Below are 14174 nucleotides of genomic sequence, written 5' to 3' on the forward strand. Positions count from 1 at the left end.
CATTTTCACTTTATACATTATTATAATTATATTTTAAATTGAAATAAAATAAAGTATTTATAAATTATAATTTATATAATTAGAAATTAGTAAATTAAATCAGTTTTCTTAATAACTAAAGTTATAATAAAATAATATATGACATACCTATCATTACATCCTTTATTTTCAAACCCTATTTTGAATGGAATTTTTAACATTTTACTCTGGTTTAATGATAAAGTAGAGCTTTTTTTATGATACATTATAAATAACCTTCCGAGATAAGGGATATATATATATATATATATATACACATATATCAATTACTACAAGTCTCAATTAGTGTAAAATAAAAGAACAATGATTCAATTAATTGTCACATACAAATGTAGAGACGTTATCAGAATAACTAAAATGTTACGATTATATTACCATGTGATAAAAATTGGGCGACTTTAGTCAAACTATAAAATATTTGATATGATTTTATTAGAACAACTGAAGACCTCGGATCAATCGAAGCGACTCTTAATATTGACCTCCGTATACCATACGTAAATGGACACATGTTAAGTTTACTGGTGAAGTAAAACACTGTTTATGAAATAAAAAATTTATGAAATAAAAAAATTTCAACCCGACCTTTATATTAATTTGCAGTTATTAAAACCACGAGATGCAATATTCAAATATATGCAAGTTGACAATTGTAATTCAGTTTTATTTAAGGACGAACTATGTGTGAAATTATGAAAATCATTAAAAATATCTAGGTAACAATTTCCTTAATACTTACACTCAAAATAATTTCGTATTTTGCATCGTTAATAATCTCAAACTACAAAGTTTTACTTAACAGAGCATAAAATTTTAACCAACCTAGGCAATATAACCGCTAAATTATATTATTAAGCCCTACCTATATTGTGTTTTGCATAAAAATTACTTTGATGAATAAATATTTTTCGTGGAAGAAAATTTATGAATATTTGCTAAACTTTGCCATTCTTATCAAAGATATTGTGTTTCTAATGTGTATATTATATGAAGTATAAACTAATACAAAGTAGACAAAAATATTTTCTTTTAAACAAAATGAATAATCGACAATGGAAATCACACATTAGTTATTAATATGCAAATAGCAACATCGATTTTTTTAAAATATTAGTAAAATTATAACATTTACTATTTAATGCCCTCTCGTGACGAAATAGTCAATTCCTTTCATATAATCACACTATATCCCAATAACAGATGGCGCTACAAGATAGGCTGTAAACTAGGTATTCGTACTTAAAACTTTTAATAGATGGCGCTATAATGAATAGAATTTCGAAAACAAGTATTTTTCTTAATGCGTTTTATTATAATCTAATAATAATCAGTAAGTTGAAAGAAAGTAATACATAGTTAATTTGTACAAAAGAAATTTAGATATTATTAAAACGCCACTTTAATAAACAACAAATTATTTTTTGTCTATTCACAGACTGACAATAAATTGATGGTGACATTATCACTACGGATAAAGTCCTCAAAGGTTACGATGGCATTTATAGATTGACATTTTATGTTTAGGCGACGTTTGTCCTTAATGGGGGTCAGATATTAATAAATTTTTGATTATTTAATATTCGGCACTGCTAATAATGTACACTATAGGTACCATATGAAATAATAAAACTAAGCTATAAAGCGATAGTTTCTCTCGCCTTGGTGACTGTATGTTTAAGAAAGGAAATTAAGTGCAGCCTTGTTTATTTAGGACAGTTCTTATGTTTATTGGGAACTCAACTTTTTTCATTAAATGCCCGTAAATTACTACAAAGAATATATTTCTGCTACTTCAAATACATATCTCTTTAATAAATAATCTCCAACATTATCAAATTTACCAAATATTGAACATGATAAACAGACTGAAAGCAAATTTAATTAATTAATTATCTATGATTATTTCTGACATACTTCAAGTTTCAATGTGGACGTCAATGTCATTTTGGGTTGACGGATAACAGCTGTCACAAAAAGGGTTTATTGAGGCTAATGTTCACCCGAAAATAGGCACGGCGCCTTATCTCATCTAATTGAATACTGTGCCCTCGTCCATTGTCATAAAATTGAAATTGGCACGATATGTTTGTGTGATGACAACGTTAGTGTTGACAGTCTTTACGTAAAACCTTGCTCTTCCCAACTAATTTGAACCCATTTATCAATAAACCTGATATACAAACTTTTTATTATTTTATAGTTGAATATTGTTACAAGTGGCGCCACTCGTGCGGTACTAATAATGATATACTACAATCCTTAGAATTATTCTTATGTCTGATTATAATAAATTATAACACTGAACAATTGTAATTTTGTAATGGCAACATTTATGTATCAGCCATTTTGTAATACATTACTGGAATTAACGCTGAAAATTAAATATCAAGCCTGAAGCTGCAGCTCGAACAAAATATATTTTTTTCCTAATAGGATTAAACATTTGAAATGTACGTTACAAAAAATAACTACTTAATATTGTGTTATAAACATTAAATCGATGTTCATAATATGAAGGTCGCTCTTCTCGTGTCACGAAGTGATATCTCTTAATGAAATCAGAATTTCTTCTGCCCAATATACATTTATTATACAGCGTTATTCATTTCTATATTAACTTTATATTCAAAATGCTATCAGATTAAGTGAAAACGAATAACAATCCTACATGGATACAAATTAATCAAAAAAGATAATCTAAATATATAATATGTACTACACTATTTTATCCTATACTTTGATGACATAAGTAATATTTAATAACCATAACAGAATTTCCGTGTTCAACGACAGGATACACGTCACGTCCGTATACGTAATTATTATATTAATAAACACGTAACATAATTCCCATATACACATTTTATTCAGTAACCGAACCGCGTTGGAGGTAATGATTATTATACAAGTATTATAAGTGGAAGTAAATAACTATGTTTATCGTATATTAGTAATATATCAATTATATCTCGATTCATATAGGACTGTGCTGTTGTCATTGTCTCATTGAAAACTATAATGGATAGTCCGTATTGTATGCAATTCTGTTTCCTTATTACAAGTTATCATCGTCACACACTCCTTACGCAGCGTTAACAGTTCGTGAGTAACAAATCTCCGCATATTATAGTATTATGTTATATGACGTAGGTTATTGCATGAGAAACGGACAAAATCTTCGTATGTAGTTTGAATGCAAACTTATAATAAGCGTAAAGACATTCATATGTGGATATTGTGCGTTCGTTTTATTTATCAGTCACTGTAATGGGCATGTCTTATTAAGGTTTTTAATTGTTAAAAAAGCCAGGCTTATTTGTAAGTCATACAAGTGTGAAGAAATTTTTTTAGTACATTTCTATATTCTTATCCAGTTACATTGATTGCATTAAATTATTAGTCATAAATATTCGTTCAATTTTCACAAGAATATTACATAAAAGTATTCTATTTAACCACAGTTATAACTCATGTATCGAAATAACAAAGATTACCTTTCTTTATATAATATATATTTTAGTTTAAGATCTGAGTCGTCGACCGAACTCAGGATGACTGACTAGCTTGTATGAGTAGTATGATTTTAGTACGAGTGTTTTTACTGTTTTATCCGAACGATCAAAGTACAAGTAAGTAGTTAAAATAAATATGTATTATATGAATACATACGTTAATCTTGTTCTTGACGCGTTCTATCGCCTTGGAGTCGTCTCGCTCGGGGCTCAATCGACAAACTCTGGAGCGCCAGTCGTTCGCCCCAGCCGCCTGTAGAGCTGCCAATCTATAAACATAACATCACTATTAATAATACTACCGAGTAATAATACTTGTATTACAATAATAATATCGATATCCGCTTAATAACCATAAGTTTTCATCGTTAAACTAGGAGATTTATTTAGCTTTTAATTTATAAAAACTTCGCATATGATGGTATAACTATAAAGGTTTATGGATGAGAAACTAGCAAATTTTCGTATGTAGTATGACATGCAAACTTGTGGTAAGAGTTCTGTTTTATATTTATTATACTTTTAAAGTCGAGTTTTATGCTTTTTTTTTAATATAAGTAACGAATATATTTATTAAGAAAGAGACTTCTTTCAAACGAAATCATCTAACCGTGATCAATGGAAAAGGATTTTTCTTGAAATGATATAGTAACATACATAGTAGGAATTAAAATTGCTGGTGGTGATAAATAGACTCTCGCTATCGTGAAGGAGAGAAATACTTTTTTTTATAATTTATAAAGAAAGAGAATCCACTCCAACAATACGTACTAAAAATGTATGGATGCTTTGTTACTTATTACATGTATACTAAAAAACTATATAATTTTTAATAAAATAACAATAAAAAAGGTAAAAATACATATCTACACGTAAACGTACAATTTATAAAGCACTTTTCACACAAAAGCGACAGGTACTCGGATACTTTTCAATGTATTTAATGAGATCAGCTGTATTTTTGAGATCATTTAATATAATCATCTACGTTTCAAAATTATATATTTTTGTTTCGGAGTAAATATTGACGTTTCCGGCTTCTTTATATCTATTTAATACTTGACTGATATAAAACAAACGTAACGATAAATAAATATACTCCTCGCTGTCATAATACTGATATATGTGAGAGTTTTAAAAATATTACGATTCACAGACATATATTATTAAAAATGAAAATAAATAAAATAGATGTTTCTGATCCCGATACAAAACATCCCCACAGCAATATATACACGCATTAAGTAAACATTATATATTTTTATGAAATACAAAGTGTCAGTTACTGATGGTTATTAGAAAAGCAGAAACTAAAGTAAAATCCTTTTTAAAAAAACTTAAACTATACGAAGATAACTTTGATATTTTCACGTCGCATGATTAAGAATAAAATGCGCAACTGAGTCGCTAAGTGATTCAACTTATCCCCCTGTTTTTGTTTTATATATTTTATGAACTTAAATCTAATTTGAAACCTTTTTTAGGTACACCATACATGTATGTATACGTAAAGCTTACCCCAACTTTGAGTTATGCATTTCCAAAAACCGTTAGCTTTATACTTAGTTTAAATACTCTGAAATATGTTTAAGATGTTGCAAATAACCCATAAAGCACAGTCTAGCTTTAAATATAAGAAGAAATCGTAAATTTTATTTGTTTTCAGTATTGAGGATAATACGCACTGGACACAACTAATATTGATTATCACCACTCAAGACGATTGACAGATAACATAGATTACATTATATACACTGCCTACTAATTGCTACAATATTTGACCAGTTATTTAAGCAACAACACGGTTAAGGATTTTCAATCTTATGCCACATGAAATACGAACTAAGTTTTATGCTAGCGAACAATAAATATTTATCCTATAATCTGTAAACAAAGACACGATTTGGTGCAAATGTATACATAATGGTCAGAAGCGGCTTATATCAGTGAATACTTAACATAAAAGAATTCAACCCGGACGTCAAAGTCGATTGTCCGTAATCTATTTTATCAATGCACTTGTTTCATGAAAGGGAATTACATAGAATTTGGTCATAAAACAAAAAATATAGGTAATCACACTAATAAAGCAAAAGACCAAATATGATAAGGAATTTTAAACGATCTTTCTAAGAATTCAATAAGAACGAGGATCGATAAGACGTTTTTGTAATGTTCAGAAGAGTTGCATAGAAAGCCATATGGGGGCTATCAGAAACACATTAAGATGTGTCACAATCGAATAGACTCCATAGTGTCAACGACCCTATTATCGCCTCTCAAGTGCAGTCCGCCCTAAAGGAAATACAGATTTAAATTAATTATTCTCGTCTGCTCATGACTGCCAATTTGATGATTACGTTTTTCGCGATTATTTTCGTTTAAAAAACTTCTTTTTGATACAAAAAATATTTTCTATAATATTTTAACAAGAATTATAATTGTTAGTTGATAAATAAAAGTTTGTTTGATTCAATATTCAAAGAACAAAGGAGTATAACACAACACGAATATTTCCTTAACCTGCGGTAACAACGTTATTTATACAAAACATTAATTAATTAATTAAACATGTTATATAGGTTACGATACTAATAGTTTGTTTGTTTAGCAGAGTCTACACGTTATATATTTTATAATGACTTAATAATATTTTTTTTCCTTCACATATCCCTTCAGATTTTCTATTCGTATAAAAAATAAACTAGAAAAATATTATAAAATTTAATATTTTTAAGGTCCGAGTACAAAAATTATATAATTACTTTACATGTTATCACTATTACTTATGATCAAATTCCAACAGCATATAAATAGTTAACCGATATTATGTGAGCCATTTAAGAAAATATGACAAGTTAGTTGATTTGTAATGTATGAGATCGTATATTTTTTATTTCTTATAGTCCCTTATTAAGGTGATGGGTGATGTTAATATTAAGGAGCAATAAAATTTTAGGACAGCGGTTGTTATCTTGATATTAATCCTTGATTTTTGAAAAACACTGATCAAATCGGTAGATATTAAAATTCTAAAGAGCCATTATTCGTGCATTTGAAGTGTTTTAAAAGCTTATAGCCCAATCAAAACATTTGAAATACAATTACTTTATATAAGTATATCTACGTACCTCTCAGCGATGGTGCCCCCTCGGTTAGGCATGTCTGCATGTGTGGCGCTACGTTGTACTCCGCCAGCGAACCTGACGATGGACAATTTTTATTAATCACTTAAAACATTAGGAAGAGATAAAAAAATAGGGCGGTTTGAAACATCATATATTGTACGAACTGGGAGGAAGTCACGGTTAGATACTACGTATAGTATTACACAGTAACAGGTCTATACAACAGTTGAATATTGAATACTGTTTGATACATATAAACAAAAATAATTTATTATAGAAGTCTCCTTATAAACTTTACCTTGATGTTTCGAACCTCTCTTTAAGGCTCTTGAAGCTGTAGAGCCTATCTTCGACCGGTCGTACGGATAACATTTTTTTGTTCACTTACAATACTATTATATAAAACAATAACAAAAAATCCATAAAACTAACAAATTATATGTAAATGTCTCTCTATAAAAGTTCCGTTTTGACGTATGACAACGGTCGCGTTCAAACTGTTACTGAATGCGATCGATGAGTTTGTATACATTGTTCCTATGACGTCACGGGCTCCGGCACCCCGGGGCAACCCTGAACGATGCTATAATGCCGTTGTTTACATCGCTAATGATGGACAAACACACTTGTTCACATCAAGTATAAGTATCATTTCAGAATGATTTAAAACATTCAAGAGATGTATTTTAAATATAAAATTTTATATATTCATATTTTATATACAAATAACATATGATATAGATGAAAGAGAATAAATACCTATATAAAAATCGATTCTCGACGACAATGGAAATGTTTCAAATGACTGAATAGATAATATTAAATAATGACAAGCCATGTACAGGCCACGTTTAATATTCTATAGCTAGTTATTAAAGTATTTACGATTCGATCTATTTACGAAAGCTCACTATATGAACGAAGTTAGCTGCTAGATATACAGAAATACTGTGAAATCTTTTAAAGATCTACATATAATTTAATCGGATATTAAGATTGTAGAACCTACAGCTATAAAAAATGAAAGAATGCAGGAGCTTCATAGTCAAGCCATTATATATCGTAATTGATATTTTAAACAAAACAATCGACTTATTTTTATAAATCAAACTTTCAAGTCAATGTTAATATACTATTAATTTTAATGATAACATAAAATATCTCTTACGATATATATTTTCATATCTCTTTACGAGATCGTTAATTTAATTCATATTATTACAATCAATTAACACATTAATATTATAAATCTTGTAATTAAAGAAATCCCGTTAGACAACAACACATTGTTTATATAAACATTGTATGTATATTTTGAGGTAATATTAGGAATTGTTATAAAAGATCACTTTTTAAGAACAAAATCAAAGTATATATAAGAATATCTATTTATTAACTTTATATATCAAAATGAGACTTTAGATTTTTTTTATATTAAACAGATTTTATACAGAGAATTAATAAATTTCGCTGTTATGACTGACTAATGACTATATGTCTTGTTTTTTTAATAGATGGTAACCTTTTTTTCGGCTACAAACTATGAATTGGTGTAAATATCAAGACTATAAGTATGCATGTTTTGTAATAAATTTCATCTCTATGTCATATAATTTTACTTTTGCTAATGAAGGATGTCATTTCGTTTTTATAATAAACTTGAGTAATAACTAGTAACGTCATTATGCTGCACAAGCTCGCCCTGACGAGACTGGGGGCAAAGCCTCCAACCGGTACCCCTACCACGCGTATTTATTCCACTGAATTATCACATTACACATAGAGAATATCCAGTTTTCCTTTGAAAATATCGGTTAATATTATCACGTGAAAAGATTTATGAATGAAATTGAAACCTGTGTTAGGGGTACTGTACTGTATTACTAGGGCTTTCATCATAATGATTATATGAATGTTTTACGTATACAACGTGAAATGAATGTATGTTTATTTCTAAAAACGTTTTTCGTGTACCAGATGATGAAAATACTCAGAGTTTTTACAAATAGTAATACATATATACATAATATGTTAAAATTAAATAGATGCTGCGAAAATTAGATGTAATAGTTTTTTTTAATTACTGCTACTTACGTTTGTATACGCGAATATAAGAGAAATTTAAATATACATAACTCAATCTATCTTTAATGAAACCTTCTATGATATTTTATGCCTAAAATTCAAATTTATATCAAACGTGTGTTCGTTTCGAGTTTCTATAGTAAGTATCGTCGGCGAGAGATATAGGAAGTTGATTGAAATCTTTTATCGCCTTCTCCGTTTATGACACTGTAAATGCAATTAATTGAGAAAATAGCCGATAAAGTCAACTGTTACGTTAAGTAAAGAGGTTAGATCTTCTGCATCCTTAATGAGAGTTCTAAGATTTCTCCTGTGTAAAATATAACAATTATATTTATCTGTAGCCTAAGTAATAGACGCATTCATGTCACATAGAGTCAAATTAATAATTTCCGTACTTTTACGAATTCCAAAAAAAAAAAAATATTTATTACAAGTTATATTTATATGAATTAAAATGATCAATTTGTAGATATGTTGTTAATATGCAATATTAATAGATGTAAATGTATTTATGATACAAGTGGAGTTATAAAAAAAATTCATAGATTTTGTTAGATATCATCTAAAACTCCCTTAACATTTAATATCAACTTAATTTATAATTGTAATTATCAAAACACAAGTTAAATGAGATGTGTAATGTATATTACTTTCTCAGGACTGAATTATAATATGTAATTGAATTTATATACAAAGCTAGATAGGATTTAATGGAATAGAACTTTCTCTTAAGGTACAGCCCAATACTAATATGGAAACAGCTTTCAAAAACCAAATGACTTGAATGACCAAAAAACTGAATATTCAACCAATTGGGAACTACAACGCTGTTACATTTTAAGTAGTAAGATGTGTCCTCAGACTGCATTGTAGGCAAAACAAAAGGATGCTTACGACGTTCATTAGGAGCTGGCACTAGGCAGTCTGACCCGGCGTGGCGACATCTAGTGGCGAGGATGCCAACCAATTAGTAAGAAAAACGTAAATATCTTAGATTTGTATCTATTTATGGTTCATCTACCATCAATGTAGAACCGAATAACAAAGAAACAAACACTTAATATATTTTCATTAAATGTTCCGAAATTATCGTCATCTGACTGTATAAAAGTGTTGTAAATAACATCAACAACTAAATATACTCGTGTAAAACAAACGTAACGCATATGAAGGGAGTGGTTCATTGATTTATTTTGAAATATCTGCACAGTATGTACGGGCTATCAATAACCTGCCTGTTTCCTGTGGATTTTCCGTCACGGACACACATACATCCAACAGGCACACATATGTATATAGCTTGCGTATGTGTGACACATAAATTACGTTATTCCTGTCCGAGCTTAAACTGGGTAAGAGATTGAAACTTAATAAATTTAGGCAAAGGCGCTCTCTAGCATGATTCCTTATTTTTCTTCCTTAAAAAATAAATTAGAATATAGTATAAGAGAAAATTATATTTTTATAATTTATAAATAAGGATATATGGAACAACAGAAAAACCGTGACCTTATCTTTTTAGGCCGATTTAATTCAGAGTGAAACTTTACCGAGCTAATTGTATTATCACTGCATCTTAACTGATAGCAATAATGGGAATAGGGCTATGTAACCCGATTATTCGTATTTTATGGTGTGCACGAACCGAGGGCTTTGAAATACGAGCCGGTGCTGCTGCGTTTTAGGACATGCGGACGATTTCTGGCGAAACCATAGACATTTCTGCAAACGGATTTTCGATGAATAATTTGCGTGGTCACGAAACTTGGAATGAATAGTTTGTTTGGTTTACGTCTATAGTGTTCGTTTTCATATTCAAATGGTGGCTTAGACGTTTTCACGAGTGAATCCTCGTCGCCAACAACACAAACAGTGATTTACGAGTAATGAAAATTCTGCTCACAATCGATTTTTATTCACACGATAGTTTTTTTTTACTAAGGATACAGAAAGTTACATTGCTTTAGTGTTGCTTAATATTATGTGTTTATTTTCATGTTATGGATTAGTTATAGTTATTGACCGAACCGACTTCTTCTAGGGGGTGTACTTTTAAAGAAAATTAAGCAAATCATCTTTTTGGCATGCCGTATGATGATGATTTTAAGTAGTGTCAGGGATGACGTATCACAAAACTTTGTTATGGAACATCTGTATTTCGAATAAAACGAATTCCATATAAAAGTACATATGCACAAACGTTGAATAAATTTACGAAATAAATTATATGCATATTATCAGGAGATATCCAAAAAAAGATTAACTCTAAGGACAATAATAAACATTCGCTAAACAGATTCTACTTATCAAGACGATACTGATAAGAAATAAAAATCATTGTAATTTAAACTCTATACAAGTATCCGTAAGGACAATTTTTCTTCGATAGCAAAGATTTTTTTCATTACGAATCATGAAGTCAAATATAGTTAGTTGAAATATTACAGGCATTAATATTGAAAGTTATTACGATTCAAACACTAAGTTAGTAATTTGTTATCGTTAATCTAACTGTTTTATTTCAGAATTCCCATACCGAGATTCAAGTGTGTACTGCATTTAAAACGTTCGTTGACACAAAAATTATTCGCCTTAAACGTGTAAAGAGAATGTACCTACTGTTTGAAATACAGATTTTAATTTAGACTAGATGTTGGTCAACTTAAAACATGACATTCGAACATCTGTTGCCGCAGATTTCGTGTTGCAAAAGTCACATTAAAAATTTAAAACGACCCATGATTTTACACTGCAAACAAATTCACATTTTTTTAAATGTAATATTTAAATAATGTCATTACAAAAAAAAAAATTAACAAATTTAAAAAGTTTCCAATGCACTACACACATAACACACGTCACTGGTCAAATTAACTTTGTCATAATTTATAGACGATGTTAACTGATATGATATCGTTTTAATAAAACTACGTTTGTGATGTTAGCTCTCACGATACATGTATGTGTATGCGAGTCAACATTTTATCGGCAATTTAAACGCATTAGCCGTATCGTACGACTAAATGAAAACGATGCTATTTGAAAATTTCTTTTATCAGAGACGAAATCAAGTTATGAAAACTTTCAAAGGACTTTAGATAGATGTTTTATTCTAAATAATAAATAGATTTCAAAATAAATAATGGTTTTGTAAAACAATAAAAAATAAAAGAAAATAATTCAAGACCTAGGTGACTCTAAATTTTTATTCATTCTCGTGAAAGAAATCGTTGAAAGATTTTGAACTATTCAAGTTTGAATATGAAAAAATGTCCAAAATATATAGGACTTAAATTATTAAACATTATTTATTTAAAGCATGGAATACGTTAAACAAAAAGATTTACACCTGATACAAAAACAACTCTTCATAGATCGCTACATATATACGTATACACTTTTCTCATATAGGAGACTAACTCTAACAAAGGAATGTATACAATCTCTCACTCGACACGACAAGGGGGAAGACATCACAATAACACTGATAGGCTTCATGTTCTCCGTCCTCACGTTTCCTGTAAAAGGATAAAACTGTCTGCGATACTAAAACAACATTCAGTCTTTAACGCTGCTACTCTGTTAACAATTGTATTATACAAAGTTCTTCCTCGACAACATTCGTCAATTTAACTAGAAATTCTAAACTAAAGATATAAGGTACATCATAGTAAAAATTATCCGAGTACTTTTTGCATGAAATATTTCAGTACCTAAATCTTATAAAGCATACATTTATGATATAAGAAAATCATCAAGACGAACATAACGATGAATAATTAATGAATAGTTGTAGAGTATTGGGAGGAAAAAAGTTAAGGCATAGTATGTATGAAAGAAAAAAAATCTACAATTTTCGTTTACTCACGGATGGTTAAAACATTTAATAAATCCATACCACGGAGATGCTTATTAGTACCTTATATAGAAAGATCCGTAGCTCCTGAAAGCCTTGTGGATGGCGAGACATATAGCAGTACATTTGAAAGTTAAATGTAAATACGCGCATTACCATATCGAATGGTTGGAGCGTTCGACATAGATTTAATGATACCCTTATTTTATTTTATGCTTCTGTCACTCGTCACTTTCAAATTTATTACAAACCATATACAAGTTATATAAAGAAGCTGAATATATCTACATATTAATCTAAAAAAAGTTCGAATAGTTACTGTAAAATATCAAATCAATACTGTGGTATTTTCATTACTTGATTCAATAGCTTTCTGCAGGTAGTCATGTCCGACAGGAAATGGAAGTGGAACTCGTGCCTATATGAGAATTGTATTGTGTTACATTTACATGCCACTGAGCAAACACAATATTACACGTCTGCTAGGTTGTTATTTAGTACCTATACAATTTGAAACTTTCTTTTCATTTGAAACCCAGATGATATAGCTATGAAGTACTGCTGTAGCTATGAAGAAATCAAACATGCATTTCGTTGTTTCCGCGAGGTTGAGAGAATATTCCCCATAATGCGTCATGTTTCAGGATTTCCCAAGACAATTACACCGTCAATAATTCGCTCCCCTTTTAACAAATCTATATGTTCGGTTGTTTCTCATATAACATGAAATAAGGCTTCCGCTAAGTCAGATGTGAAAAACGTCATGTCCAAAAACCAATCTATTATAAGCAGTATCATAAAAAAATAAAGCAACCTAAATATGCAAAGTAACTTATAGTTGGAAAAAAGAGCCTTAATTTTCACAGAAATAAACAAAACTATACATCCACTGAGCTTGCAAAATGTAGGAAAAAATGAAAAGAAAACACTAAGGACAATAATAAGAGCTAAACAGTGAAGTCAGCGAGAATTTACTACCCCCTCCTCCTACCCAAGCCTCCCCCACCCCAGTCTAGACTCTTTAAAAACCTCTTCATGCTGACGTTCTTTATGCTTGCGAGATGAGACATGAATTCTTTTTAAACCTGCTAGAAAAATTAAGAAGACTGCAGCAAAGATATATGCGACGTTCCATAGTAAAATGTTTACTTAAAAAACGATATAATGAACGACAGAGTTTTATAAAAGTGTTCTCATAATTTATAAATAAAATAGCAATGATATAAAAGATGCATTGCCCTCTAATAACTGACAGGCGTATGCTGTCATGAAACTTCAATGAACTTAGAAGTTAATGAAAGACAAAGTAATAGAGAAACAAAGTCAAAATATTGAAATTATATTAAAAAAAAAATATTAACCTGTCATTAAGTTTGATAAATCACATATAAACAATAAAGGTGTAATAAAATATATCGAAAGAAATTTCGGCTACTTTAAAAGGTGTATTGATGGCATTTTAATATAGACTTATAAAAAAAAATCATTTTCATGAATATTGGTATATTAATTTCTTTTTGGGATAATTTGATCCGGTCAATCCGGTTACAA

The 14174-nt window shown here is 29.5% G+C and overlaps 1 protein-coding gene across 2 annotated transcripts in view; it reads right to left on the bottom strand.

Annotated features, from left to right (window-relative positions):
- Positions 1-14174, bottom strand: part of LOC116772746 (supervillin) — a 53337-nt gene that overhangs the window by 15086 nt on the left and 24077 nt on the right. For both annotated transcript variants that reach the window (XM_061522389.1, XM_032665021.2), the window contains 2 exons: positions 6683-6754; positions 3709-3820 (listed from right to left, as the gene is read on the bottom strand). In XM_061522389.1, coding sequence (XP_061378373.1) covers positions 3709-3820; positions 6683-6754 — 184 coding nt within the window. The remainder of the gene's footprint in view (positions 1-3708; positions 3821-6682; positions 6755-14174) is intronic.

The sequence above is a fragment of the Danaus plexippus genome, chromosome 12 (genome assembly GCF_018135715.1).
Source record: "Danaus plexippus chromosome 12, MEX_DaPlex, whole genome shotgun sequence".
Lineage (NCBI taxonomy): Eukaryota > Metazoa > Arthropoda > Insecta > Lepidoptera > Nymphalidae > Danaus > Danaus plexippus.